Source organism: Drosophila santomea, chromosome 3R (assembly GCF_016746245.2).
Source record: "Drosophila santomea strain STO CAGO 1482 chromosome 3R, Prin_Dsan_1.1, whole genome shotgun sequence".
Taxonomy (NCBI): Eukaryota; Metazoa; Arthropoda; class Insecta; order Diptera; family Drosophilidae; genus Drosophila; species Drosophila santomea.
This window is the reverse complement of record NC_053019.2, coordinates 25,525,006-25,552,814: the sequence shown is the minus strand read 5'-3', so window position 1 is coordinate 25,552,814 and position 27,809 is coordinate 25,525,006. Positions and strand designations below refer to the sequence as shown.

The window sequence follows — 27,809 nt, the reverse complement described above, 5'->3', positions numbered from 1 at the left end:
GGCGCAGGAGAATCTCAGAAATCCACTATCTGCATCTTAAAGGCCAACCTTTGATTTTGATTTAATCTGAAAGTCGTCTGTGCAGCTGAATTGAATTTCCTTGGCCATCGCTTATTTCAAAGTGGATAATTGCCATCAAGATTACCATCAAGCAATGTATGAGTTAAATTTATAAATAATCAATATGATAGCAGCACATCTTGAACCCTTACAACTCATAAATAAATCTTCATTTTGTTATATTTTAAATTTACTTCATTTATTTCTTGCATTCTCAGCAAACAAAGTTATTTTGAATTCTCCGAGGCTCTTTTCGCCACGTCCTCCTTCTTGAAGTTGAGCCGTGGATCCTTCAGCAAGGAGCTCTTGACCACCTCGTATTTCTTCTGGGACTCTTCGTGGGTAAGTGTCAAGCGCTGTTGCACCATCCGCTTGTTGAGCTCCAGATCCTTCGACTGTTGCACCAATCGCTTGTAATCGTAGTTATTAAACTGATTTTCGAACTTGTTAAGGAATCGATTCAGCGACTTGGACTCGGATGTTAACTGGTATATATAATAATATTAAATATTTTAGCTTAGAAGCATAAAACATGGAGACTTACATCTTCATAGTGCCGTTGCAAGTTGTTGAGCAGGCTGACAAACCGCGACTTGAGATCGTTCAGACAGGCATTATATGCATTTTGGGACTGCTCGGGAGTAAGTTCCTCCTGGTGCTTATAGGGCACCAGATATGGGGCCAGGAAATCGGCGGGCTTGCTGGCAATTTCCTTCTTCAGCTCCTCCTCCTCCTCAAACTAAATGGTATAAAAATAAGGAATCAAAGTACATACTTTATGATTGAGTACCTTAAGTTACCTGTCTCATTCTGATGGCTCTGGCTGCGCCATTGCGCAGTGAATCAAATATGCTGAACTTTAGTTTTGGATCAGCCTTTTCGCATCGCCGCAAGTCGAATATGTTGTTTATGTCCTCGAAGATTTTTTCAAAGTTCTTCCTCAAATGGTCCTCGTACTGCAGTTGCTCACACAGCAAACGATAGAGTTGCAGATTAGTGCGCGTTGGATCTAGAGGATTTGCCTGCAGGAGTTTTAAAAATAACTATGTGAAGCCAACATAATAATAACAATAATTATGCAGCCACTTGCCTTGTATATTTTCGTTAGTTTCTCATCGTAGACGAGCTCTTTGCCATAATCCGGTCTTGGTGGCTTTGTAAATTCCACTACCGTAGCGGTGAGTGCTCCAAATGTGTAATGAAATTTCAAAACAATTTTATTTTGTTGAAAGAGAAACGTGCGTGTTGCAATATCATTTGCGCCCACATCATTAGCACTGGCTTTCAGAAACTTCTCAGTGACTTTCTGTTGGGAGTTGGCCAAATTAATTGTTTAGTTACTAACCATGTTATATATATTACTCACTTTGAGAACGTTGCCAGCTGGGGTGAATTCGAATTCCTTGTACCAACACTTGTCACTGCGATCCTTGTAGTGCAGTATCAGCGAACCCGGTTCCACCACCAACAGTTCCAAGGAATCGATTCTGGAAGCCGAATAAAAGTGCACTCTTCGCTGCTGCGAGGTGTCCGAGAAATATTCCATGGCTAAAGAAGTATTAAAGATTAGGATATTTACTAGCTACTTAGAATATCCATGTACACCCACACTTTAGACTGTCATTGCGCCCTTTGTTGAATATCTCCTCAAACTGATCCGTGGCATAGGTGTACTTCACGTGGCGCATGAGGTCAGATCGATTCTCATAGTACTCATATCTGACCTTGGGAATGGTGCACTCGTCGTTGTTGAAAATGGTCAGCTGCATCACCTTGCCATCGCGCTGGGAGTACGGAGAGAAACGCTCGTGGATGGCGCCCTTGTATTGGATCTTCTTCTCGGAGCTGGGAAAACGTTGCTCGAAGTCGGCCAGTCCGATGTGCAGTCGCTCCACCCAGGAGCCAATGCAGTCCAGGTGCTTCTCCTCGCTGATGTCGCGCTCCTCATCGGCCACATTCTCATCGGAGGCCATCTTGTAGATGCGCATCTCGGGCGGCTCACCTGGCAGCATGTGCTCCCAGTCCCGGGTGTCGCGCAGATCCCAACGCAGTTCACTCACCCGCTGGTGCTTCTGCTTGCACACATAGTAGTTGTACTCATTCCAGATGCTATCCACTAGGATGTACTGCTTGCAGCCCGTTTCGCAGATGAATCCCGTCGAGGGCTCGATGAAAATGGCCGTGGGCGGTGCCTCCACCACGTCCCCGTTGACATCCGTGTAGGTGGTCTTGGGCTTGATGCTCCATGGCGCATTGTTTATGATCACCACCCAGGCATGACTGCGTCGATAATGATGTCGATCCACGGCCAGCAGCTCAAGATCCTGTGCGGGATTAGCCAGTGCGTTAATCCACGCTGCGAATGCGCAAGTGCAAGTGCATGTTTATCCTCACCTCCATTTGCTTGCGTATAATCTCGTCCTGAATCCGCTTCTCCTCTGCCTCCTTTTGCCTGTGCACCTCGGCCATGTCCTCGTCGAGATGACTCTTCAAATCGGGTAATCCGCGCAGCTTATACTTCTGGCCCTGCTTCTCCACCTTTGGCTTCACCTCCTCGGCCTCCACCTCGACAATGGGATACGGGTACGGAATGGCCAGCTGGTCGTTGAGTATCGTCTCCTCGCGGGCCACGCCGGAAACCACCAGCGCCGGGTGTCCAGCTCCAATCAGCATGCTGACCAGCAGAGTGGCCATCTCGTAGGAGTTGCCCTTCCGCCTGCGCAGCAAGGTTTCCGGCGAAATCAGGCGCTTTGGCTGAAGGATAACATGGCAAATGGGCGTGGTATAAAATAATTAACTTTGTTTTTATAAGGTAGAAATACAGAACTTGATTTAACTACACAACTGCTTTTGTTCATTCTAGTTATTTTGGTATAGAGTCATAAATTAAAAGAGCACTTCAGGAATAATCTTTCTGAGTGCAAAATACATACATTAATTTGATTCTTTTATTGTGAAATCAATAGTTTAATACTTGTGTTAAGAATAATTATCAACGACCTTGGCTAGCATATGATTTCCCCTCATTAGCCTAAGAATGCGATATCTTGAAATCATCCCCCGATAAAAGTCATTGGAAGCCAATATGCAATTGCAAAACAAGAGTTTATTAGCTGCCCATAAATATGTAGAAGTATATAGACCGAAACTGAGGAAACAGCATGTGAGTTTCCACGAAATTTGGCACAAACTATTGCGCAGCACGAGACAAAAAGGAAATCTTCGATTACCTTTAGCAGCGTTTTACCTGCCCGAGGAAAATTTATATGTACATGTACCCTTATATATGGCCCTGTAAAAACAGCAGGAGTCAAGATCGTATGTCCCATACGATTTTACAACCTTGGAAAAGTTACATCCGCTTTGCATAGAGAATGGGAAGAACCCAGAGTTGGGAAGTGAACCTGTTGAGCGGTGTGAATTCGTTAGGGTATCGCAGAAGTTCAATATTAAAATATAGGATAAAATGTATCTCAAATGTATCCCAATATTGAAATATAGGATAAAATGCATCTCAAGTGTATCTTAATATTTAAATGTATCTCAATATTTTAATAACGCATAAAATGTATCTCAATATGTAACTGTATCTCATTATTGAAATATAGGATAAAATGTATCTCAAATGTATTTCAATATCTAAATGTATCTCCATATCTAAAAGTATCTCAATATTGAAATATAGGACAAAAAGTATCTCAAAGTTGTACCTTAATCTTATAGTGTTTTAATCTTTATATCTAACTTGTTTATTTATATTCTATTTATTTTCGTATTCCGCATCCGAATTCTGCAGAATCGTTTAAAACCCACCAGGAAACTGTAACTTCTTGGCTGTTTTCTAAAGAGGGTATTTACCATATAGTGTTTACTCATGCCCGCCCGTTCATTGCGATGTGTTTTTCTCTTTTTTTCTTCAGTTTTTCTTCCCTATTTTCGGATGTCATTCAGTTGCCCAAAACAATCAGCGGTCTGTTTTCATTGCATCTCGACATTTGGGCATTTCGGCATCTCAGCATCTTGGCATCGAGGTAGCATCGCTGAGACCCACTCCCATTTAATCCGCCTTCGGCTGATCCTTTGTCCCGATATTGTTTACCTGCACATCTGCGACTGCCCCGTAGGTGGCTGCGTGACCCCGTGCCATTCATCTTCCTTGCCGTTCCGCGAAGACTTAGGAGACAATCCCGCCGTTGCCAGGAATTCTGTGCATGTGCGTCCGAATCTGTGAAGCGTAGCGAAGCGGCCATTAACGCGGGAAACGCTGCCAATTATTGTGGGCCTGGGGTTCCTTGTTCCTGGTTCCTCAATTCCTCGATTCATCCTGCCTCTCCAGTCGTTGACACATACGCACTTCGTGATTGCAATTGTCATTGCAGCAGCGGCAGCATTGCACTCGAAAAAATTCAAATGCACTGAGCTCTGCTTTCGGCTTTGGATTTGGTATAAGCCTAGATCTATCAGGATCTAGGTGTAGGATTGTGATGCTAGCACATTGATATGATGTATGACATTGATAAATGGTAAGATATAAGATATAGATAGTAATAGTAATAGTATTTGAAAGTATTTCCTTGAGAACACATACTTCTTCGCGGGAGAGTTGCACGCAAGCAAGGAGCTAAACAGGATTCTCGACGTGTGGAGGGTCCTGCACCTTTCCACCCTGCGCAGCTACGCCCCGTCGCTTCGCAGAAGGCCATTAAAATGCAAAATCGCCGTGTGAAGCCATAAGAATCACAATGAGGCCCGGAGTCATCAGCTATCAGCGGGTTGAACCGAACCAAGTCGCACTCACACTCGCACTCACACTCGCACTCACACTCACACCATTCGAGGTCAAATACATTCTGGCTCACGCTCTTGCGAATCGATTAGTCAGCAAACCAGTCAGTCAGCGGCGTCTAATTGAATTCGATGCAAGCGGCATTACCTGGCCAGCCGATTGAGTCCTCCTCCTCTTGCTTTCTACTCAGTTCTTCCTAGCCAGATGCCACGGCTGCCAAGGCTACCCCAGCTACCCTGGACTCGCTGGCAGAGCCGCTATCACTGCGGTCGCGCGTAATAAGAAACGCTTCAAGGTTATTCGAACGTGTTAAATTAGGATCGGGCCTGGTAGAGCCCGGTAGAGCAGTCGCAACAATGGAGGAGCGAACATGACGAAAACAAAGGGACGAATGCACAGCGAGAATGGAGCAACGGGCGCCCGGTTGCTCGAACAGGGGCTCAGGCTCAAATTACAGTCGGCGAAAGGGATAATGTGTCGCGATGATCGACTGGCAGTTACCTCTGACTATGAAGACGATCGTAACACATGCAAGAAAATACTCCATACTCTTACTAGTTAGTTCGTTTTGTTTACTTCTGTTCAAAATTGCTTAGCATTAGTATTTAGATTCAAAGATTTATTAATTTGTATAAGCAGACCCTTAAACCATATTATGCTGCTAACTCTCTTCCTTCCGCCTCGCTGATATACCCCACTGCACCAAGACCACTGGGTACAACACGACAACGTCCATCTGAAGGAAGAAGCACAAAATAAAAAAAAAAGCGAAAAAAACTGCGCCAAAAGCGGCGAAAAATTGCGAAAAAGGGTGGCAAGTAACAGAGTCTGCCGAGACAGAATCACTTTCAGTTGCCACCCTGCTGAATGGCTGCCACTGCCACCGCTCGCGGGTCACAACTCACAACAAAAAACAATGCGGCTCAAGACGGGGTTGTCAGGCGGACTCACACACACACCAAAACACACACAACGCACACACACATGGGCGGCCTTCCCTCGTTGACACAATGCAGTAGCCCCACACCCACCAGAAAGACGCCTCATACGTAGCATACACCCACACCACCATGTCGGCATCGTCCTCGTTAGACTAACCTGGGGGCGAAGGACTCGCTGGGGAGGCACATCGCTTATCGGGATGCATAATGAGCCGCTGCCATCTTTTCCACAAGAGCGCTGAAACAAAGCGGTGAAATTCAGCGCGATTCCTTCGGCCGTCGAGTCGAGTCGAGTCCTTGCGCGCTCTGCCGTTCTGGCGTCCTGCTTGATGATGGCCATAAGACGTCAGCCAGGAGTCGGGTTGTGGGTGTGCGCCTCCTCCAGGAAATCCCCAAGCCGGGCCTTTTGCGGGCGAGCAGCGTGTGTAAGTTTTTAAATGAGCACACACGATGAAAATCAGCGACTTAACCCCTTTATGATAATGTACTGCACGGAAGTGTTATTGTCCTGGGGACAAAAGGACACACGGCGCCGCTAGTGTCGCCATAATACGCGCAATGCCACCACACAGCACCAAAGCACCACACACCACACACCCCCACCACCATCTTCCGGACCCATTTAACCGTCCAAGCCCAGCTAACCCATCCCAACCCAATCCAAACCATGCCATGTCATCCCATCCCGTCCAAAATCCGCTCACTATTTGCGCGTCTTCGTTGATATTGCGCCCCTGGATGTACGTGGATGTCTATGGCGCCATTCCCCATTCACCACGCTGGGGTTTTATTATTTGCCCAGCTTCCCATCTTCCCGGCTTCCGCGACCCAGGACCCCGGGGCACATAAAAGTCCCGGCCAATAGACGCTCTTAAAAACGGCCAAGATTAAGATATAAACACGCGAAATTAAGACATTTGATTCCCCCGAATCGTCAGTCAAAGTCGCTGCCTTTCAGCTGGAGCTTAATAGAGGTTTGGGTTGAAATGCCATCATAGTTTCACTCATATCCTCGAAGGAATTACATACAGGATTTATTAATATGGGACACGCGGCATTAGCCCAGTTTTGAAAGTGCCCAATACCTTCTAAAGCTCGCAACTTTCAAGATAATCATGATATGGAAACAGGAATGCCGTGATATTAAAACAAATGCATGGCTTATGATATTTAATAAATCATAAAGCTCATAAACTGGCATTCTTTTCTAATCAATAGCACATCACTCCACATATGAGCAGCTGTACATTAAATTTGAGTCCTGCCATCGGCCATCGGGAGGCATTCTTATTCAATATCGCGCTGTCTGAGCCAAGCGAGTGTGTATACGACGATGATGGTTTTAAACTCCGCCGTTGTCTTTGGGATACAGAGCCCGTGTGTACAGCCGGTGGACAGAGGCCAGCCAAGTGATGGAGTGGCTGGTAGATGGTTGAGGGCATTGGAGAGGATATGGATGTGGATGTGGATGTGCATGTGGCTGTGAATGTGGATGTGGATGTGCTGGAGTGGCACCCACCGACTGCCAATGCGGCAACCTAACGACGGCGCACAACTTACAATCACAGATTCGATCCAAGTCACATGGCGTTGCCCACAGCGAGGATAAATGCGACGGACAGACGACGTCGCTAAGAACCAATGTGGGATGAGGTCGCGGCCATCGGGACTGGAACTCGGAACTCCGGACGGAGGACTGCGGACGGAGGACTGCGAACGGAGGACTGCGGACTGCGAACTCGAGTGATGTGACGGGGGTCGCGAATCCCAGACAGATGCGGACACTGATGCGAGGACTCGGACACAAAGTCGATGTGTGTTTGGTTTGGTTTTGGTCTGCTTTTCGAGCAAAGGAATACGCCACTCCGTCGCGGGCAAGGCGAGTAAGTGGACCCGACGAGAGTCCTGCAGTCGACAATGGTCGACGGTGGAGGCTAGATGCTGCACAGTGAGAAATTATTGCCACATACTCGTATGTGTAGGGGTATACAAACTAACTTCCTTCAGCACTTGCCACAAAAAACGTTCTTTATCCACTGGCAACCCTTTGAATGTGGCACATCCTTGCCATGCAGTATAAACATAAGTTTCATACTTTATATATTCAAATTATGCGCTCGTAAGAAGCAGCACTTTATTGTTCGCCGTGTAGATGTGTAGATGGTCGACGCTCAATGGCCGCGGCAATGGCCGTGTCAGCGACAGCGAAATTGGCGTCTAGTTTATTGTAGCCACGAAGGCTGTTGGCCATTGCCGGAGCACCTTTGGCGGTGGGACGTGGTGGGTGGCAAGAGATGGGCGGCGATGGAAGATGGGTGGTGGAAGATAGGCGGTGGTGGAAGATGGGTGGGTCAGCGGTGGTTGCGGATGTTCTGCGACTTAAACCGACCGTGGCATGGTAAACAGCAGCCGCGGGGCTGAAAGGTCCTGGTAGCTGGAGGTAGGCAGGCAGTCTGACCATATATGGCCAAGTTCTGCCTTCTGCGTCCTGCGTCCTGCCTTCTGCGTCCTGCGTCCTGCAGCCAACGTCCTGCGAACGTCTGGACGCGAAGACCCGCTGCCAGTTTTCCGTGAGGGAGACGCTTTTCTTTGTCAAAGGGTTGCAAATGAGATAGGGATTGCAGTTCGCTGTTCGCCGTTCGCAGTTTGGGGCCACCTTTTCGTCGTTGGGTCTTTTTTGCCGGTGGCACTTGGCCCGATCTCGAGTGAATTGCTCTCGAGCCGAAGGAAATCGATATGCGCATAGTCAGCGGGGGGAATGGCGAACGACGTGTATCTGGAAGATGTCTTGCCGCATTGTTGGTTCCCTTTTTTCAGCTGCTGCTTGGTGTCAAATCAATGTTCATACATTTCATACTTAGCAGTGCATTCCTTTAAAGAGTAAGATTAGCCAAGAAAATTATTGTTTTTGGGTGCTCCTCCTCTTTGTTGGCTTTGTTTCATTAGAACTTATGCTAAATTTGTTATATTCTCATCACGTTTCCCACCACATTAAAGGGTATGCCCGCGTCGCAGTGACTACAATACCACCCTGGCCACTTATTTTCGCTAAAACAGCGCCACTGCTGCTTTTTGTCACTGAAGTCGAAACAAGACGACAAGGTTCGCAACTGCGAACTGACCAAGCAACGCGACACGACACGCTATGCCATTCTACATCGCTGGAACTCCGCGACTCTGTGCACTCAACCGGAAGCGACAGCGATTTCATCCCCTCGAGAAAAGGGAACATCGCGCTGTATCGCATCGTATTTGGTTTCGCCCAGCGACTTGGAATGTCCTGCTACAAAATCGAAATCAAAATCGAAAAATGATGAATGCATGGCTGGCAAGTCGGGAACCAAAACGGAATATTACAAGATCAAAAGGCAGCTCTCATTTCCGGAAGAAGGTACGCATCTAGTGCCATAATCATTGTGGCCTAGATATCATATCGATTTATTGGACTGTAGGCGAATTTTAGTGACATCTGTAGTTCAGCCGGAATGTAACGCCTCCTTATATTATATTGTCAGGGGACCAAAGTCCAGACATCTGTTGTCCAGAGTTCGGTTAATGCAATGTCCATTTGCTTTTATTTTCAGCCGTTTTTGTAAGCTTCGCTAACCCTCGTTTTCTTATCAGCTAAATGAATTCTGTGGAATTGCGAGACATTATTATTTGAAATCGATTTGGACAACAATTAGAAAAATACGTTTTTCTAATATGTAGTTCAATCCATAAGATAATAATCTGTTCTATTCTAGAACCTGCCCATTTTGGCAGCCACTCAACACGTGCATAAAATCGCGTTTTATCGCTTTTCGACGCCGTCGCATCCTTTTGCGTTTGCGGGCACTCGTATTTCTTAGCGACGAGTGAATGCCAAAGGACATCGCTCTTGAGTTTACAGCGTCAGCGCATATCGCCATCATTTAACCGCATTGTGGCGTCCATACCCTTTGGCACTTATTCCAAAGGGGCTTATTGGTTTTACAGCGGGTATGAACACCATTCAAGTAAATAAATTATTTCTAAGTTTTTTTATTTAAGATATATTGTATAAGGATTGTATGCGGATTCAAGTGAATACCTTTTTTTTGTATAAAACTTGGTACTGGGTATCTGGTAGTAGAGTACTCCCCACTCCATCTCTTGTGCTGCAGTGCGGGAAACGTCGAACACGTTTGAAAAAAGGCGCAAAAGAAAGCCTTTTTTGAAGTGCTGGCGTGAGTTCATATGAATGGATATGCGCGGCTAGGAAGTGCCAGTTCACATGGGTGTGCGTATTGAAATTATCCTTCTCAAAGGATCTAAGGTGTGCAAGGAAATTATGTTCCGGTTGCCAACTAAGGCAACTCTTAAAACATCAGTTTTAGGCTTAATCTACTATCCCATATTATGTTTTAAATACTTCTTAATACACTATGCCATATTACGTAAGTAAGTTTTAAATACTTCTCAATACACTTGCTCAAAACTCAGTTGGTGACTTAATGCATTTTTAAAGCACCCATGTGTCCCCCTTGCAATTGATACGAGTAAAAGTAAACCGGCTAGACTGGCACATAAAAATAAAATGAAAATAATTACTTTTTATACCCGTTACTCGTAGAGTAAAAGGGTATACTAGATTCGTTGAAAAGTATGTAACAGGCAGAAGGAAGCGTTTCCGACCATATAAAGTATATATATTCTTGATCAGGATCAATAGCCGAGTCGATTTGGCCATGTCCGTCTGTCCGTCCGTCTGTCCGTCCGTCTGTCCGTCTGTCCGTCTGTCCGTCCGTATGAACGTCGAGATCTCAGGAACTACAAAAGCTAGAAAGTTGAGATTAAGCATACAGACTCCAGGGACATAGAAGCAGCGCAAGTTTGTCGATTCATGTTGCCACGCCCACTCTAACGCCCACAAACCGCCCAAATCTGCCACGCCCACACTTTTGAAAAATGTTTTGATATTTTTTCATTTTTGTATTGGTATTGTAAATTTCTATCGATTTGCCAAAAACACTTTTTGCCACGCCCACTCTAACGCCCACAAATCGCCCAAAGCTGCCACGCCCACACTTTTGAAAAATGTTTAGATATTTTTTCATTTTTATATTGGTTTTGTAAATTTCTATCGATTTGCCAAAAAACTTTCTGCCACGCCCACTATAACGCCTACAAATCGCCAAAAACTGCGTTTAAGACTCTCCTTCTCTCTTCCACTAGCTGAGTAACGGGTATCAGATAGTCGGGGAACTCGACTATAGCGTTCTCTCTTGTTGTAACATACAAAGGAGAAGAAAAAAGGGCAAAAACTCAGACAAACTTTTTCTCGTACTCTGGCCAAACCCTTTTTGGTTTAGAACAAGTAAAAGAATGCAGACAAGAAAGTAGAAAAAACTGTGCCAAACAAATTGTGTGATTATTTTCGTAGGAGTGTCAAGAATGAAATCGAATTCGAGCGTTTGGCATATAAAGGTCAAGTATTACGATCGGGTTTTCCGGGACCTATAAGCCATATAAACTATATAGTTAGGTGTTGCGGATTCCAGAATTCATCGGTTCGTAGGAAAAAGTCGACTTTTTGGCATCTTGAGCTATGTAGTTATAACTAATCTGGCGCGCTGTTTGAACACTTGAGTGTGCAGCTTTGCACTTACATATTTTCGCCGCATAAGCATACATATGTGTGTGTGTGTGTGCACACTCATTTATATATCCTGGCATATGAGTATAAACAAATAGTGGCGAGTGTGTGTGTGTGAGTGTGTGTGTGGGTGCACATGACTGTTTTCGGACCTATAGCAATTAGCAACTGATTGAACCTGTATATAAGAGCCGGGCTGGCTAGCTGCTGCCCGTATCTAACGTCGTCCATCTTAGGTGCAAAGAATATCTTAACAAAGCTCTGCCGAATACATAAGATGCGGACGGACCAAGGATACGAGAAAAAGTGCATGTGTCTGCGCTATTTGCATGTGGCTCGCACTCGACTGATTCTCGGACCAGGATACGAAAACTGGGCGGTTGTGGTATGCTAGTGAATGTGTGTGTGTTTGTGTGTGCGCATTTCTTGCCTTGCTCTTCCACTTGCTGCATATAGTTTAATTTTGAAAAGGATTCGTCTGCCGTTGCTAGAGCTCTCTGGCCAAAAAGGACATCTCGCTCGCACTTGCGAGTGGGCATTGCATCCTCAAGCTCGCTGTCCCGCTCGCACTGGCTTCCGCAGCAGGACATTTGCCGATGCGATGCGGTGGAGGCGAGTCCGTAAGTGGCCAGTAGTTGATGGTCGAAAATGCTGCGTCTGGTTGTCCTGACTGCCAGGATGCCGGACTGTTGGACTGTTGGACTGTTGGGCTGCCGGGCAGCAAAGGCTCCATCCATGGCTACCTCTTCAATTGTTTCAATTTCCCTGCTTGCTGGAAAAGCAAAGGAGACCAAGGCGGCCAGCATTTGGCTTAGATTGGAAGGACAAATTCCAGCCTGGCCGTTTGCCTTCTTCTTACGCGGCATCCTGGCCAAAGACCAGTGTCACACACACACACTCGCACACACACACTACCAGGTAAATGCTGCCTGACAAAGGAGCCAGGACTCAGGACTCGGGACTCGGAACGCAGGAGCAAAGGGGTGGAGGCGCATTAAAACAAAGGAGCTACGAGCTCGAATATGCAAATCATAGGAACATAGAAGGCAGCAGCTATGCCAGCAGCACACAAAATAGAATACCACGAGTAGTGCATGGCCAGCTCATTTTAAGGATAGGAAGGGCATGGAAGTGCAGGACGAATGGACGAACTGGGTCCAAACAACTTGCGAGAGCTGCGGTTTTGTCTGCTCAAATCGCCTTAGCTTAGACAAAACTGCAGATAATGGCCAAGGAGGCGGAGGGTGTTTCGCTCGGGTTTCTAGGTAGCAAAGAACTGCCAGCATGGGCATCTTGCCGGACCAAACCGAACCGAACCGGACCGGATTGGACCGCCCAGGTCAGCACAATTGCGGACAACGGATTAGACTGTCTCCAGGCGACGATGCTCGGCTCTACTTGACCATCGCAAATATATCTGCACTACATGAAATCAGGTGTATGTGAAGGGAACCTCATCGCTTACAGCTACCAAATAGTTACGCATACAATATGTACATTTGCAGCAAGTGCTCTTAATATTTTCTTAATTCTATTTCATACACATATCATCTTGTAACGCAAATACTCGAAATAAAAAAAAATTTTTTAATAATATTATATTATATAATAATAATACATATGTATGTTCTATTATACCCCTAAAAGTAGGCAACAACTTTTTACCAAATTCAGCCTTTGCACAGGACTAAATTATTTGTCTTACGTAAGAAAAGAAAAATTCTTAAAAATAAAATGGTAGATATTTTTGAAATCTCGATAAATTTCGATTCCAGGTGATGCATATTTCAATCTTTGTTAATCTTTGGTAACCATCAATGTCAATTCTGATCCATCCCGGTAACGAATTGAATTCCCCAACGCAATTGATAGTGATCGAAATAGAAATAAATGATCGATGAGTTGATTGAAATGGGCAGCGACAAATCGAGTTTAAGGCAAGGTGCAAACAAGTATGCGCATCTAGGGATATATTTTCAGTAGATCCCAGTGTACATGTAGCCGGGAGAAACGCACACAAGCATGCAGAAGCACATACATGCATACACACATAGAAAACTCGTGTACACACATTTATCTTTTCGAAGGCAAAACTGAAAATTTTGTTTTAGGAACAGTTATACAAAGACAATGTGAGAGGATGCAGATTCCCTGGCCGGGTGGGTGTTGCTAGATGGTAGATGGTAGATGGGTGCTGAAAATCAAGCGCACACGTCTTCTAGCATATGTACACACACCAACACAACGACACACACACACACACACACACACATACACTGGCACACGTTTGAACGGAAATCAGCAAGGACCTATGCGTGTACATATAACCAACCATCGGGGGTGACCAGCGTCCAGCGTCCAGCATCCAGCCCAGTGCGCCTTCATCTTTCAATTCACGCGAAAATTTCCTTCGCCATCCGGAGGTGTGACATGAGGGGTTGGGTTGATTCAGTTGATGGAGGGTGGAGGGTGGAGGGGGGAGGCTGGGTTGGGTTGGGTGAAAGGACATCGCAGGACGACGGTGACAACGACGCGGGTTTGCCAGAGTTAGGGAGAAAGTGAATTGAGTTTAGTCGAGGACGACGAATTCGTAATTGTACACACACACGCAGCAACATTAAGGCATCCCGCACACACACACATACACACACGTACACACACACATTCGAAAAAGGGGGTTTTGACCATCTGAAGGGGTGGTGAGGTGGGCGGTTGGGCGGTTTTGGTGGCTTGGTGGCTAGGACGAAGGCGGCTGGCAAGGAGCTGCAGATATGAGAGAAAGTCCGGCGGCCAAAGAGAGGACGAACGAAAATGGAAAATGTTGCCTTGGTGGACACAATGGACAATGGACAATCGGTCGGGTTGGGCACCGCTGGCTAAGGGGGCGGGGGGGGTTTTAGGTTGGCCGATGAAAATCTGAAGTATATATACCCGAAAACACACACAAGCACACACACACTCTAGCACGCACATTGGCATAAAGCAACAACTCTAAATTTTCGCAGCAGCAAAATTTACGCTAAAGATGCTGATGTGCCTGCGGATGCTAAGAAGAATGTGCGTCTGTGTGGGTAGCGTGTTGCCAAACTGCTCCAGTGTGTGTCCAGTGAGTGAGCCTGTGTGTGTGAGTGTGTGTGTGTGTGTATGACGAAATGAAGCGACCCGGGCAGGCTGCTTGGCTTTTTAGTGGCAAGGATATGTTTCTTGCCAATGCGGCCCCATGCCGGCCATCTGTACTCGTGGTCGTCCGTAGTCCGTAGTCCGTAGTCCGCCGTCCGTTGTCCGCTGTCCGCTGTCCGTATTCCGTAGTCCTGCGTTATTGTTGCTCCTTGTTGTGTATACGCCTCTACTTATATGTACGACTATACTATATCCTTGGGCCTGTGTTTTCGTGTGCGTGTACGTGTACGTGTGCGTGCGATTGTGCTTGTGCGTTTCGGACATGGATTCAAAAACCTTTCTTAGCGATTTCCCGAAAGGCAGCAACTAGCAACTCTGGCGACACTGCTGCTGTCTTTTTCGTTGCCGTTGTTGTTATTATGGTCAGTGGCCGCCTTCGTTGGCCAGATACAATAGGGAAATATAGGGAGCTATGTATGTGCGATTGTGTGTGTGCGCTGCGCAAATGTTTTGCATAGCAACTACTAAGTCTACGACCTCAAATGCCTATATGTACACGCATTATATAAGATCGTAATCTCGGGGCTATCCCACGATGCTGCAAATACTTGTCAGGTTTTTCATCTCGCACTAACTAGTTAAAATACACTTGCCTTTAAATTGATAGTCTAAGATTGCTGTGCATTGATAACAACTATATATGCGATATGGTTTTCCATTTATAACTTGAATTTAGCAGCTTGTCAATAAATATTACAAGAATCCTAAACTTCTTAATGCGTAACACGTCTTACATGTATTACATTATAATGCATTGACTACATTGTGCACTAGTTATCAAAAGAGTGTGCAATTTATAAATAACATAGATTACCATTTAATGGCAAACACAACTATTTAAAATATTATATCAACTTTGTTGGCTAAATGCAGGAACATTTACAACAGTTCGCTATCACATGATATTCGCAGATAAATAGTTTCTTGTCCCATAATTTGAGTTCAATTATTTCGCCAACTGACATTTCGAAACCGCAGCAATTTGCCAGCAAAAGTCGATGGAGAAACCACCACAATACCCCTATCTTTGGTGTCCGCAGTGGCGATCGAGTGTCCGTTGGAGAATTCCGGTTCCTTCGGCGATCGCCGGTCACGCTTCAGCGAAAAGAGCGACGAAAAGAGCCAAGAAAGCCGCTCTGTGGATTCGCCTTGTTCTCAAGAACGGGGGTTTTCCAAGAGGGGGGTTTCCCCGTGGGGTCACCACCCCCTCTGCCCCCAAAAAACTTCGTTCGGTTCGGGCGGCAAAAAGCCGAAGACGAGCACGAAAAGCTGCTCTCTCACTGGCTCTCTCCCTCTCGCTCTCTCTCTCTCTCTCTCTTAAGGACTCTCAGAACACGGCTCTTTGCAAAACGGAGGCGCGAAAGAGAGGCGAGCCCACGTAATCTGCGATGAAGGCATGTATCAAAACAAAGCGAGGAAAACTGGCCGCACAATCACAACAGCAACAACAGCAAAAACAGCAACAACTGCAGCACATGACAGCGGGAAAACGAAAACTAACAGAATTATCAGTGACGATGGAAATCGCACCCCCTACTGCGAAAATTAGACACGGATTTCGGCTAGGTTTTTCACGTTCTTCTCGCAGATCCTTTTGCTCGTTTGATAGTTGTTGCGGAGCGTTTAAGGAAGCAGAAAATGGCTTAGCTAAACGCAAGCAAATGCCTCCTGAGGTTACACACAGTCTTACACTGAAAGAAATGCAGTTTTGAAATGTTAACTAAAACTAATACTGAATAAGTCAGTTTAATATAATTAAGAAGAATAGTAAACACTTTAAGCAGAAACGAAGTTTTTTGTATTAAATTATATATTATATATATATAAGGATAAAACCATTGCCAAATTATTATACTGAATTTCCCATTTTTCGCAAATTATAATATTGTTCTTGCTAATACCTCTAGAATACGTTTTTTCTCTCTGTGTCACACACACACGTGGGCGCAAGAAAGGAGGCCGAAAAGGATGTGCGTCTCTCAATCTCAAAAAGCCTAGCACGAGTATTGCGTCGTCTTCGTTGCACACAGCTGTGTGTCCACGCGTGTGTTTGTGTGGGGGTGTGCTGGTGTTGGTATGTGTGCCAGATATGTGTGTAGGTGTGTGTGTGTGAGTGGACACTGGCCTGTGGTTGGGCCGGCCGAAATGCGAAAATGCCAAAATGCGAATATTGCGAACGGGGCAGCCAAAGCGAGAGGACTTCTTCGCCGCCGTCTTGACCGTTATTAATCATTGTACATTTGGCTGTCACCGAAAAAGGCCGCGAAATTCGCAAGCAGTGAGAGCGAAAGAGAGCGCACGAAAGAGAGCGAGAGCGTGTACTCACGCACACGTAAAAGAAACAAAAACGACAACGGCAACTACAAAACTACTAATACCAAGACGGACAGACTGACCAGCACACAACCACCACTGCAGGGCACATATGTGTGTGAGTGAGAACGAAACGCCGCATTTCGTGGACGTGCGACTTTAAATTTCCCGTGACGTCGCCGCCGTCGTCGCCGTGCGGAAATTCGCCGCGCTAAAATCAAAATTCACTCAAGTCCGTCGCGGTAGTTTGTCGCCGCACGCTAGCCGCTCAGGTTCGCACATCCACGTCACAGCGACGCAGCGTCACAATATCACAATATCCTTCGACGAGCGCGAGAGAGAGGTCGCTTCGCATCGCATCGCATCGCACCGCACCGCATGTCCTGCCGCTGAATTTCGCACGCCACAGCAGCGGTAAACATCACGCCGCATCGCGAGCACAGTGTTCGATTGTGATTGTCCGAGTGATGTTATGTTATCCTTGCAAATGAACAAAAACATTCACTGCATACTGAAAACTAAAAACTCCAACTAAAAACTGCAACTGCAATCCATGTGAACTATATGTAACGTGAACCGTAAACATCGCCGGTCGAGATAATAATAAACAAAGCAAATATAAATAGCTGCGCTATCACCGAATTTATCCCGCCTTCGCTGGAAGAAGGCACCGATCACATTTCGCCCCCGGAAGTTAACTAAAAGGTCAGTATTTGCATAAATCGGTGTATTGAGCAATTAGCAAAGTGTCATTGTCAGTTATGAATTAATTAATAATAGTTAACCGAGTGATCTAAACACACAACTTGAAGAATGATTTTAGTTATTGGTAACAGCAGACATATTTGCAACATGTTTATTAAATTATTTATAGAAATCGGAAACCAACTTTAGTTTGACGAACTATTGTAAATATTTTTAATTTCAAAACTGCAAGAACGTAATATTTTTAAACATTAATATTTTGAAAACAATACAAGTATTACTTTGTGTATTTGCATAGCTATTATCCTAGGCATTTTTATATGGCATTATAAATACAAATCTTAATAGGTCTTTCAAAAAGCGATAAAGTGACAACATTTTGCAACAACGGAAATTGTTGTCAACATATGTATATACATATATGTATATTTTATGCAAAATTCAAATAAGGAGATATACATGAAAGTTCCTTTATGTTTACAGTAAATCCGCCGTTTAAGTATTTTGCTTGATAATATTTAGAAGTGAAAGATCTCGAGAATTCCAAGAACATCTTCAATATTATTATTAGTAACCATTTAGTTTGCTATTGAATACTTGTGTTTTTAAACATACTATATATACTTATATTGGCTAGGTCAAGATTTTATTATTCTTTATAAACAGTTTGATTTTTTAACTTCGAGCTTATCTTCCAATCTATGATTGTCAATCTATGAATCTATGATTAGTAAAATAAATACTAGTATACCTATAGTTATAGTTATAGTTTGTAAAATAAATGCTAGTATAACTATAGTTATACTCTATAGACTTTTACCAGTAAAATGTTTACATTTTATCTATTGAAATGCAATATTAACTTACACAGGAAACCGGTTTTAGGGGCCCCTTAATGTATGCAATACTTTTTGGTTGCAATTTATTAATTGCGATTTTATACGATTACGAGGCGCGTATGTTAAAAAGACATTTTTTTATCGCAGACTTTCTTATAATCCGTTTTGTTAAGATAACCCCTAAAATTATGATTTTGAAAAAGTTCCGGATGGTCAGAATCTGTTTCACTATTTTATACCACGAAAATGTCTCTTATTATTCGATATCTTTTAAGATAAGAATTTAAAAATAATATTATTTGGTATTGTTGTAATATTATTGTATTATAATTATATTTTCTAGTACAATTGTACGGAGAGTTAGTACTTCATTACCGCAAAACAAGTTCATTACATCATAAAAAGGGAAGTAAGTGCGACCGGTACTTCAAATTTAGGAATCTAATGAAAAGATCTAAGAAAGCCATTTTAATACCACGGCTTTAATTCATAGTTTTATATTTCATTAGACTTAAATAATTATTTATATAACTAAATGCTTATGCAGGATTAGTTAATTAAAATGGTACTGTCCATAAATTATCCCTAGAAATCTTCATAGAGTTCAAGGCGATTCCCCCAACAAATCATCTCGTTCCACTGCGAAAGCCCGGCACAACATTAATCGGGCTAATCATAAACCAAAACACACAATAAAAGGTGCAATAGTGCTTAAAGCCACATAGATCATTGGTGCCAACAGGTCCAACATTACAGCAGACACATGGTTTATTTGCACACACATAACTGCGGTGAGGAAAGCATCCCAGACAGTCACACACACAAACACACACTAATACCCAGAGACACACACACACTAACAAGCGATTGGGTTTGGAGCAAAGCAACTTTTTCTTTTATCTACGGAATTCTTATTTTTATGTGTTGCCTCTTTTTTGTGTTTTATTTCTTTCTGCATTAGCACAAACGAATGGAGCTATCAAACACTTGCACATATTAGTACTAGTTTCAGTCGTTGACCTCCATTCGCCAGACTCCTGCCTTTTGCCCCTCTACACACACCACACACCCCACATCCATACCATTTGACCCTCCTTGGTGTCCTTGCCACATGCATTGCCCCTCTGTGTCTGCGAGTGAGTTCAATACGAAGCCAAAGAAACGAAAAAATAGTAAATACAATAAAATTATAATTGTATATAGGAAAATCAGAAGCTCTTAGCCCACACACACATACACACACTCACACACAGAAACACACACGTGTAGGATGAAATGGCCAGACGGTTGGCCATTACAGACATACTGACGGGTATGGCCATTCCGGCATACATATGTCCTGTCCCGGCTAGGTGTGTGTGTTTGTGTGTAAGTGTATGGGTGTGTGAGTATGAGTGTGCATGTGTGCACAGCAGCAACACCAGACACAGACTAGCCCCCTCCACACTTACTAACACACACACACACTGACAAACTTGGTGTAATTCTTTTATATTTATTTCTTTCATCTTTTTCTGTTGTTACTAGATTTTTTACACACTTCCCACTGTCCCAGTTCGGTTCGTGAAAAGTTTAATGGCGAGCCGGCTAGGACAAGGACGGACCCACTGCAGAAAGCGAAAGTAAAAATTCTTTTCCTTCCACACCACACCACCCCATCTCCACCCCATCTCAACCCCACCCATCCCCAATCCCAATCCCTCTCCCATTCCCATTCACATTTCCCATTCGACTCCGCTGCTGAATGGCCAAAGACCTTGTAATTTTTATACAGCTGTAAAAGTTTTATTCGATATGTGTTTGGGTGCAGGTTGTTGGCAGGTCGCTGCTTCTCTGCATCTCCGCCGCTCCGGGATCTGTGGGTGGTGTTAGTTGAATGGAGTTAGGTGTATGGTGTAAGGTGTTAGTTGTATGGTGTTTGGTGTTTGGTGTTAGTTGTATGGTGTTTGGTGTTTACTGTTTGGTATTAGGTGTTTTGTGTTTGGTGTTTAGCTGGCCACCGTCGACCCAGTTATTTGCTGCTCTATTGGTTATGAGCAGTCCAGAGTGTCCAAGTTTGTGGATTGGGTGTCAAGTGGGCAGGGAAATGGAGGCAGCAACTAGATGGGTATGCATTAAACCGCAGACTTGGCCAGGTGACAAACGCATACCTATTAGCAGTGATTACCAACGCAAATCATCATTTATGTGTTCATAACCAAGTTAGATTATCTTCTTTGTAAGCTTGATTATGCTTTAGTCTAAGCTTTAATTCCAATACTCCAATTACAAAGTGTACTTTTTATATAAATCACATAATAGAGCAGCAAATCCTAGCTTCAGATTAAACCTTTGGCATAACGATGTACCTCACACCTCCTGGTTCCTACCAACTGCTCATTGCAAGACATAAGCTCGAGTTGGCCAAAAGAAGCAAGTGAAGGAGATAAGTCCAGTGATTCAGGAGCCACAAATTAATAGCTGGCAACGTGTAAACTCCATTTCAAGTGGCAAGTCGAAAGCCAGCCAAGATTTGTAAACAGCATTGCGATGGATGGCCAAAGCCAAACGAAAGACTCCTTCAGTTTGCTCATCAGCGCTCTCTTAGTTCTCGAAAGTTTCTCTTCCTCGAGAAGTTCGCTCTGCGAAGGCACACACACACACACACACAACTGGGACTTGGCCAGTATATTTGAATGCCATACAAATATATATATATATAGATATGTATATATAGAGATATACGTACGTATATATGTATGTATATGCAGGGAAAGAAATCATGTGTCAGTCATGCGCAAAACGTGTTTTTCATTTTAAAATTGCACCATGGGGCGAGCTCTTTTGCATGCCTCACTTTCTGGAGAGATGGAGGCGGAGCATATTGTTGCTCGCTCAGGTTTCTGTTTTCTGCCTTCAACTTCGACTTTTGGCCAGGCCGAAAAAGACTTGAGAGCTGGCCCAAAAGACGCTGCCACTGCCACTGCTCCTGCTGCCACTGCTGCTGCTGTTGTTGTTTCTGCTGCTTTTGCTGCTGCACCTGCCGTTGCCTTTGGCAACATTTCAGATCTAGAAGAAGGAAAGCAGCGAGGCAGAAGAGCTAGGATGGACAGGAAGGCGCAACAGGCGTGCTTGGCATTGGCATGGATCCACCTCTACATCCATCTCCACAGCAGGGCATAGTATCTCATCGCAAGTTGGGGGATGTTCTGCGCTGCAGCGCCAAGTGGCACGAGACAGGTAAACAAGTTATAAATTTGCGGACTCGGCTCGAAGTTCGGCCGACGAATGGCTTGTTCTTGTTGCTTATTCGTAGCTCGCGTTGCGCGCTGCATTTTGGAGCAGGCGCGTCGCGGCGCGAAGGCAACGCACCAATTAGCATATTCCATTGTCTCCCCGTGTACACACACACAAACTAACGAACGAACACACACACACACACAGGCATAGGACTTTCGAGTCCTTTTTGCAAATTTGGCATCCTTCGTGCGCCGAGCGAAAAAGAGGCAAGGGGCGTGACGCAGCTCATTTGCCTGCAAGAGCATAGAGAGAGAGATTTTGTCATCCTGTAGTGTGTGTCTGTAGTGTGTAACTATGTACGTATATACACGTAGATACGATGCTACCACCTACACGTATACGCAATATAGCGCATACGCCCGGTTGTGCGGTTTATTTACACCGCGACTTGTCTGTAAAATTTTAAAGCGCGCGGCGATTTTATTGGAGCAGCGTGCGAACATGCGAAACACCAGCCACCGCCACCCCCTGAACATCCTGCTGGCACATCCTGGCACAGCCTGGTACAACCTGGCACCCCCTCCCCCCTAACACCCTTGTCCGTTTTTAAGCCCCAATCCCCTCACTTTCGAAAGTACATGGACGCGCGCACACGGCATTCGCCATTCGGGCGAGTACATATATATCGCTATGTGCTACTCCGCTGGCGAATGGGAACGCATCGCTGCGTTATGCGATATGCAATATGCGATATGCCAAGTGTGTCACGGTAATTAATTAAGAAACGCTTGTTCTTCTCTCTCTCTCTTGCAGACGCCAAGCTGTTCGACAACGGCCTCAAGTTGGATATTTCCAGCTACCCCCACATGAACATCCGCATGGGCACCAAGGGCAAGCGTCCGCTGCGGAGCCTGACGCCCCGCGACAAGATCCATGCCATCCAGCGCATACACGATGGCGAGTCCAAGGCATCGGTGGCCAGGGACATCGGCGTGCCCGAGTCCACGCTGCGCGGCTGGTGCAAGAACGAGGACAAGCTGCGCTTCATGTCCCGCCAGTCCGCCACGGATAACCTCTGCGCCGACGCCCTGGGCGACAAGATGGATGGCGTTGGTGGCGGTGGAGCTGGTGGCGGAGGTGGTGGTGGTCTGTTGGGTCCGCCGGAGAAACGCCAGCGTTTGGATGGCGCCCTGCCCCTGAACTTCTCCAACAAACTGAAGTTCGATGAGCTGGCCTTCAAGCGATCGCCGCTGAATGGCCTGGACTACAGTACAAACAAGAATCTGGCCGAGCTGGGCTACAATGGGCTGCCCGTGGACTATGCGGCGTTCAATGGCGGGGTCAAGGCCAAGGTGTTTGGTGCCGATATCAATCGACCAGCCGCCGATCCCTCCCTGAACGCCATCAGTCCGCTCTCGAGCTTGACGCACCTATCGGGTCTCACGGGCATCTCACAGTCCCCGCTGGCGATCAGTTTCAACGAGCTGACCACAAACCTCAACTTGCTGGCCCAGCTGAATCCCGGCCTGGCTGCCATGTCCGGTCTGAGCAGCTTTCCCGCCGGCGCTGGTAACCTGAGGACACCCAAGCCCAGCGCCCAGACGCCGCTGCAGGTGCAGAGTCCCAGGAGCGATAGTGGCGATCGCTCGGCACAGGGATTGTCGGTGAAGAACTGGGCCAAACAGAAGCCAGCGGAGGGGCAGGGCAGCCTCAATCTGAGCATCAAGAACGAGGGCAAGGCTGGCGACACCATCAAGAGTCCGAGTCCTTCGCTTGCGCCATCGCAAATGGGCGGGCCCATGACGCTCTCCAATCTGGCCGAAGATCCCTTGCTTTACTGGCTGAAGTCGCAGCAGACCATGTTGGGCCTGAATCCCCTCTATCCGCCCACCATACCCATGGGCGTGACCAGTCCACCCATCAGATCATCCACGCCACAGCACATGAGCCAGCTGGCGCAGACGCCGCCGATTCCTTCGGCACCACTGACACCCTCGTCCACGCCGTCGGGCAGTCTGGACGAGAAGAACGCGGCGTGGTACAACTGGTGCAAGGCGTTCGGCGCCAGTCTGCACACCCTGAATCCCAATGCCGCCACCTTGGCCGCCCTGCAAGCCAATCAGCTGCAGCAGCAGGTGGCCACCACGACTGCGGAGGGCGGATCCTTGGGAGATCCCTCGAACATCCTGTACTCCCATCTCACGAAAGAGACTGAGACGCCGTCGGTGCGAAGTCTGTCCTCCAACGAGCAGAATCCCGAGGCGGACGAGGCCACCGAGCCCGATCTCGACGGCGAAGTGGAGACGGAGGCGTCCGGCAAACCGGAGGATCTCTCGGCCGCCGGCAAGGTGATGACCCCATCGCAAAGTCCCATTGCCCATTCATCGGGCAGCCGGAGTCCCGTGCCAAAGGCGAAGAAGACCAAAACGCCGGAGGCCACGAATCCCACAAGCGAATGCAAAAAGATCCTAGACAATATGCTGTTCAAGATGGGCGGCATGGAGGCCACTGGCTCCGAATCGGAGGGCAGCTTCCAGGACACCAGCAATCCGCACACGAACAACAACGATGTGAGTGCCAGCAATAACAATAATAACAATAATAACTCCAACAAAACGGACGAGGAGGAGAAGGCCAAGTATCTTGACTGCACGGCGGACGAGGACATCGAGGCCATCCGGCATGGCGAGAAGTTCCTGCAGTGGCTGGAGAACTGCAGCAATCCCCGCGTGACGGCCGTGCAGCTGATGCAACTGCGCTTCCTCATAGCCGCCATCAAGTCGGGCAACGAGACGCCGCTGGAGAAGATCGAGAAGCCAGGTGCGCGCTGTCTGCCGGAGGACAGCGAGGAGCACGTCGCCGAGGAGGAGGGCAGTGGGCGGGGCAAGAGTCGCCGTCGCAAATAGGAAAAGCCAAAGTTGGCGCCCACGGAGCCAGCCACGGATACAGAGTTAGAGGATAGCCCAAGCGGCGCAGAACCAGGACCTGGTGTCCTTGCTGCAGATGCAGATGGAGATGCAGAAGCGGATGCAGATGTGGATGCAGTTGCGGATTCCGGCGAGGCATCGACGAGGTGCCACGTGTATGCGCCGGCCGTCTACCGATCGTCGGCCACCCTACTCAGCTCCCTCTTCTTCCCCCCCTACGAATTTGTACATTGTGACCTCGACGATGACCCCGACGACTGCCAGATCACGGGCGAGTACCAGCAGTACGACGAACTGAGCTCCAGCAGTTAGACCACAGACCACATGGCTGCACGCCTCCTCCTCCGCGCAGGACTCCACTGAATTTATCTCCTAGCTGTGAAACCTATCGAGCATACTTTCAGTCTCAATTCCATTCAACTAAATTTCATTCAATTCAACACCATTCAATTCAATTCAACTCACTTCCATTCAATTCAATACAAATCCACTCCATTGCATTGTCTTAATTAATCGTACGGTTAACGTGTATATATATTGAGAAACTCTATTTGTAGCTATTATGCATTTGATTTGAACATTTGAAAATGGAAAAAACATTAGTTACGTTTGTTTTGTTCATCGCAATGCATTCGCATTATAGGAAAAATGTTATAGTCTTTAGTTTTTTGTTACGAAACAAACATTTCGAACTGCAAGGTGTGTTGGAAAGAGTCGCGAATGATGGCATGCATTTGATATCAAACGTTTTTAAATTTCGTATATTATAAAACTATGGAAATGTGCTCAAAAAGAATTTTCTTAATTCGAAATTAATGCGATATTTAAATAAAAACATTTACAAATTTAAATGTAATTTTAAATACATGTTCAATAAAAAGTAATTAGATAATTTTTATGAAACTCTTAAAACTGCTGTTCTTTTTTATTCATAGCTAGTATTTAATATATGGTTTTAAAAGCTGTGATTGGCCTGTTTAGAAGCCATAAACTTTGTAATCTATTTCCAGCCAAGAAGGATGCATACGATGGGCATAATAAACTCACCAAATTGATGGGGTCCTCCAGTGGCTCATACTGAATGAAATCGGCGACAAACTTGGCAATTTCCTCAACACTCGATATGAGTTGCGTGTAAATAAACGCCGTTGGCCTGATGCTGGTGCAAACGAATTTCTGTCAGTTGGTTAAGAGGGGCAATTTATCAATTTATCCATTTACCATTTTATCACAACGCCTTCCAACGAAAGGTCGCAGATGGTGGGCACTTCAACTTTACCTGTACTTTGCATTCGTTGGGCAGAGCCAGGACCATGGCTCGTCTCTTTGGATAGCTGAGCACCAATTGCTTGCGGAAGTTCTCGGCATACAGCAGGAGCAGCCGCTCCTTGGGCGAGAGGGTGTAGTAGCTGGGTGGATAGCACTGCGGACTGTTCTCGAACTCCTCGGCTGTTTCGGGAAAGGATAAATCGATCTTGCCGATATTCAGCGAGGGTTCGCCTTCGGATAAACTGAATTCACTGGTATGCATTTCCTCCATTTCCGGCTCGTACTCGCCCTCCATTTCATCCACGAAATCCGATTCCGATTGCGAGCGCCGCTGGTCGTCGATCTCCTTGAATTTGGCACTGTAGCGAGTCGGGTCGATGTTGCTCACCACCTTCTTGTACTTCTGGAATATTACTTTCGGCATTTTGGCGTTTTGGCGTGGTTACGTTTGCCGGCTTTTTAGAATAATAAACAGGAAACTTCGTTTCTATAACTACGGTGTTTGTAGAAAAAAATATATTTTCAGGCGGCCAGATGTGACAGGAATGGGAATATGTGTACTAGACTTGTACTAGACTGCTCATTGTAGCTAAGAATATTTATATCTAATTTGGTAATAGAAATTTCGTAATTCCTTAATCCAATTTGATTTTAGTGGATTTCTATTGAAATAACTTCTTATAAGAACGTTTCGTTTATTTCCTTGTTCCGGTTCGAGTCTTTGCTTTTTGAAATAACTTTTTACTTTCTATTCCCGGCTTGCATCTTAGCTAACTTACAAATGTACTGCTTTCTAGCTGCTTGTGTGCTGCTTTAGCGCTGTATTTAACTGCTTACCCTGCTTTGCATTTCAGTTTTACTGCTTTTCCGTCGGTTATGTTTCTATATGTAAAATGTATGTACGTTAATCATTTTACACAACTAATTTTTGTAACGAACATTTTTAAAATTGATATAAAGGTTTAAAATGTATTAAAAAAATCAACGATAGCCGAAAAAGTCGTAGTAAACTTCAAGCTCTGAAAAGATTTATTGTAAAAATGCCAATAATATAATTATGATAGTGAGTAACCATGTATTTTGCAGCCTCTGATTTGTAAGGTTTAGATAAATTCAAAAAGCATGAGCTACATGAAAAATGCGATAAGGAATTGAGAAATTGTAATAATATATAAATTATAATAATATATAATAATTTAATATATTATAATAATTTATTTAATATTATATGATTTTATGGTGAACAGTATTAAAATTGTTATTTGTAATATATGCAGGAAAAAACGGACAAATATTTATATAAATATGTATTTGCTTATTTTTATGAACTACAGATAAGACAAAATTTGTATTGTGAAAATTACGTATTAAATATAAAAATTGATCACTTTGGGATGTGTATTTCCTTTTAATAAAAACGAGAGGCTAGCAAGATAATTCCATGTCTCACCTAATCACTTTAGATTGTTCAATTGCAACTCCCGCCTGGCTGGCTACCTATATATTATATATTATATTTGGACCAACTTTATTTATTGTCACTTTGCATATTACATAATTACCCGTCTTCCGCAGCTGCAGTGGCAGTGGCAATGGATGCGACAGTGGCAGTGGCTTAGATGGGACATTTTTTAGGAGCCAGCTCCTTGTCTGCATGCACCGCAAATTGCATTTGCATTATTTATATTGCGTCAATAAAACGCGCATTCAGGAATAATTAGCGAACGAACGCAGAGCTTGTCGACGGAGAAGCGGAGTGCGGAGACCAGCGGATTGAGATCGGCGCAGTTGATCCGTTTATGGCTGGCGCTAGGATTTATTTGTACTTCCTTTCGCATTTGAAAGGCGAGCGTCTACCTGGTGAGCCCGATGAGTGCCGCTACATTCATGAAACCATTTGGCGCTTTTAAGCGACTCAATTACGCACTTTGATTCCCACATTGGCCGCTCTAG

The 27,809-nt window shown here is 45.3% G+C and overlaps 2 protein-coding genes across 2 annotated transcripts; one reads left to right on the top strand and one right to left on the bottom strand.

The window, feature by feature from the left end:
• Window positions 1-237: 237 nt before the first annotated feature.
• On the bottom strand, window positions 238-26,414 carry LOC120452124 (coiled-coil domain-containing protein lobo). Its single transcript, XM_039636206.1, has 9 exons — window positions 25,867-26,414; window positions 25,635-25,763; window positions 2,455-2,814; window positions 1,670-2,384; window positions 1,427-1,608; window positions 1,151-1,366; window positions 861-1,082; window positions 605-799; window positions 238-545 (listed from the first exon to the last, which is right to left on the bottom strand). The coding sequence occupies exons 1-9, from the start codon at window positions 26,278-26,280 to the stop codon at window positions 288-290; spliced, it is 2,691 nt and encodes an 896-aa protein (XP_039492140.1). The 5' UTR covers window positions 26,281-26,414; the 3' UTR covers window positions 238-287.
• LOC120452125 (protein distal antenna) lies at window positions 16,736-25,499 on the top strand. The gene is given in 2 exon segments (XM_039636207.2): window positions 16,736-17,602; window positions 22,474-25,499. A coding segment is annotated over 1 exon segment (2,373 nt). The 5' UTR covers window positions 16,736-17,602; window positions 22,474-22,526; the 3' UTR covers window positions 24,900-25,499.
• Window positions 26,415-27,809: the final 1,395 nt, after the last annotated feature.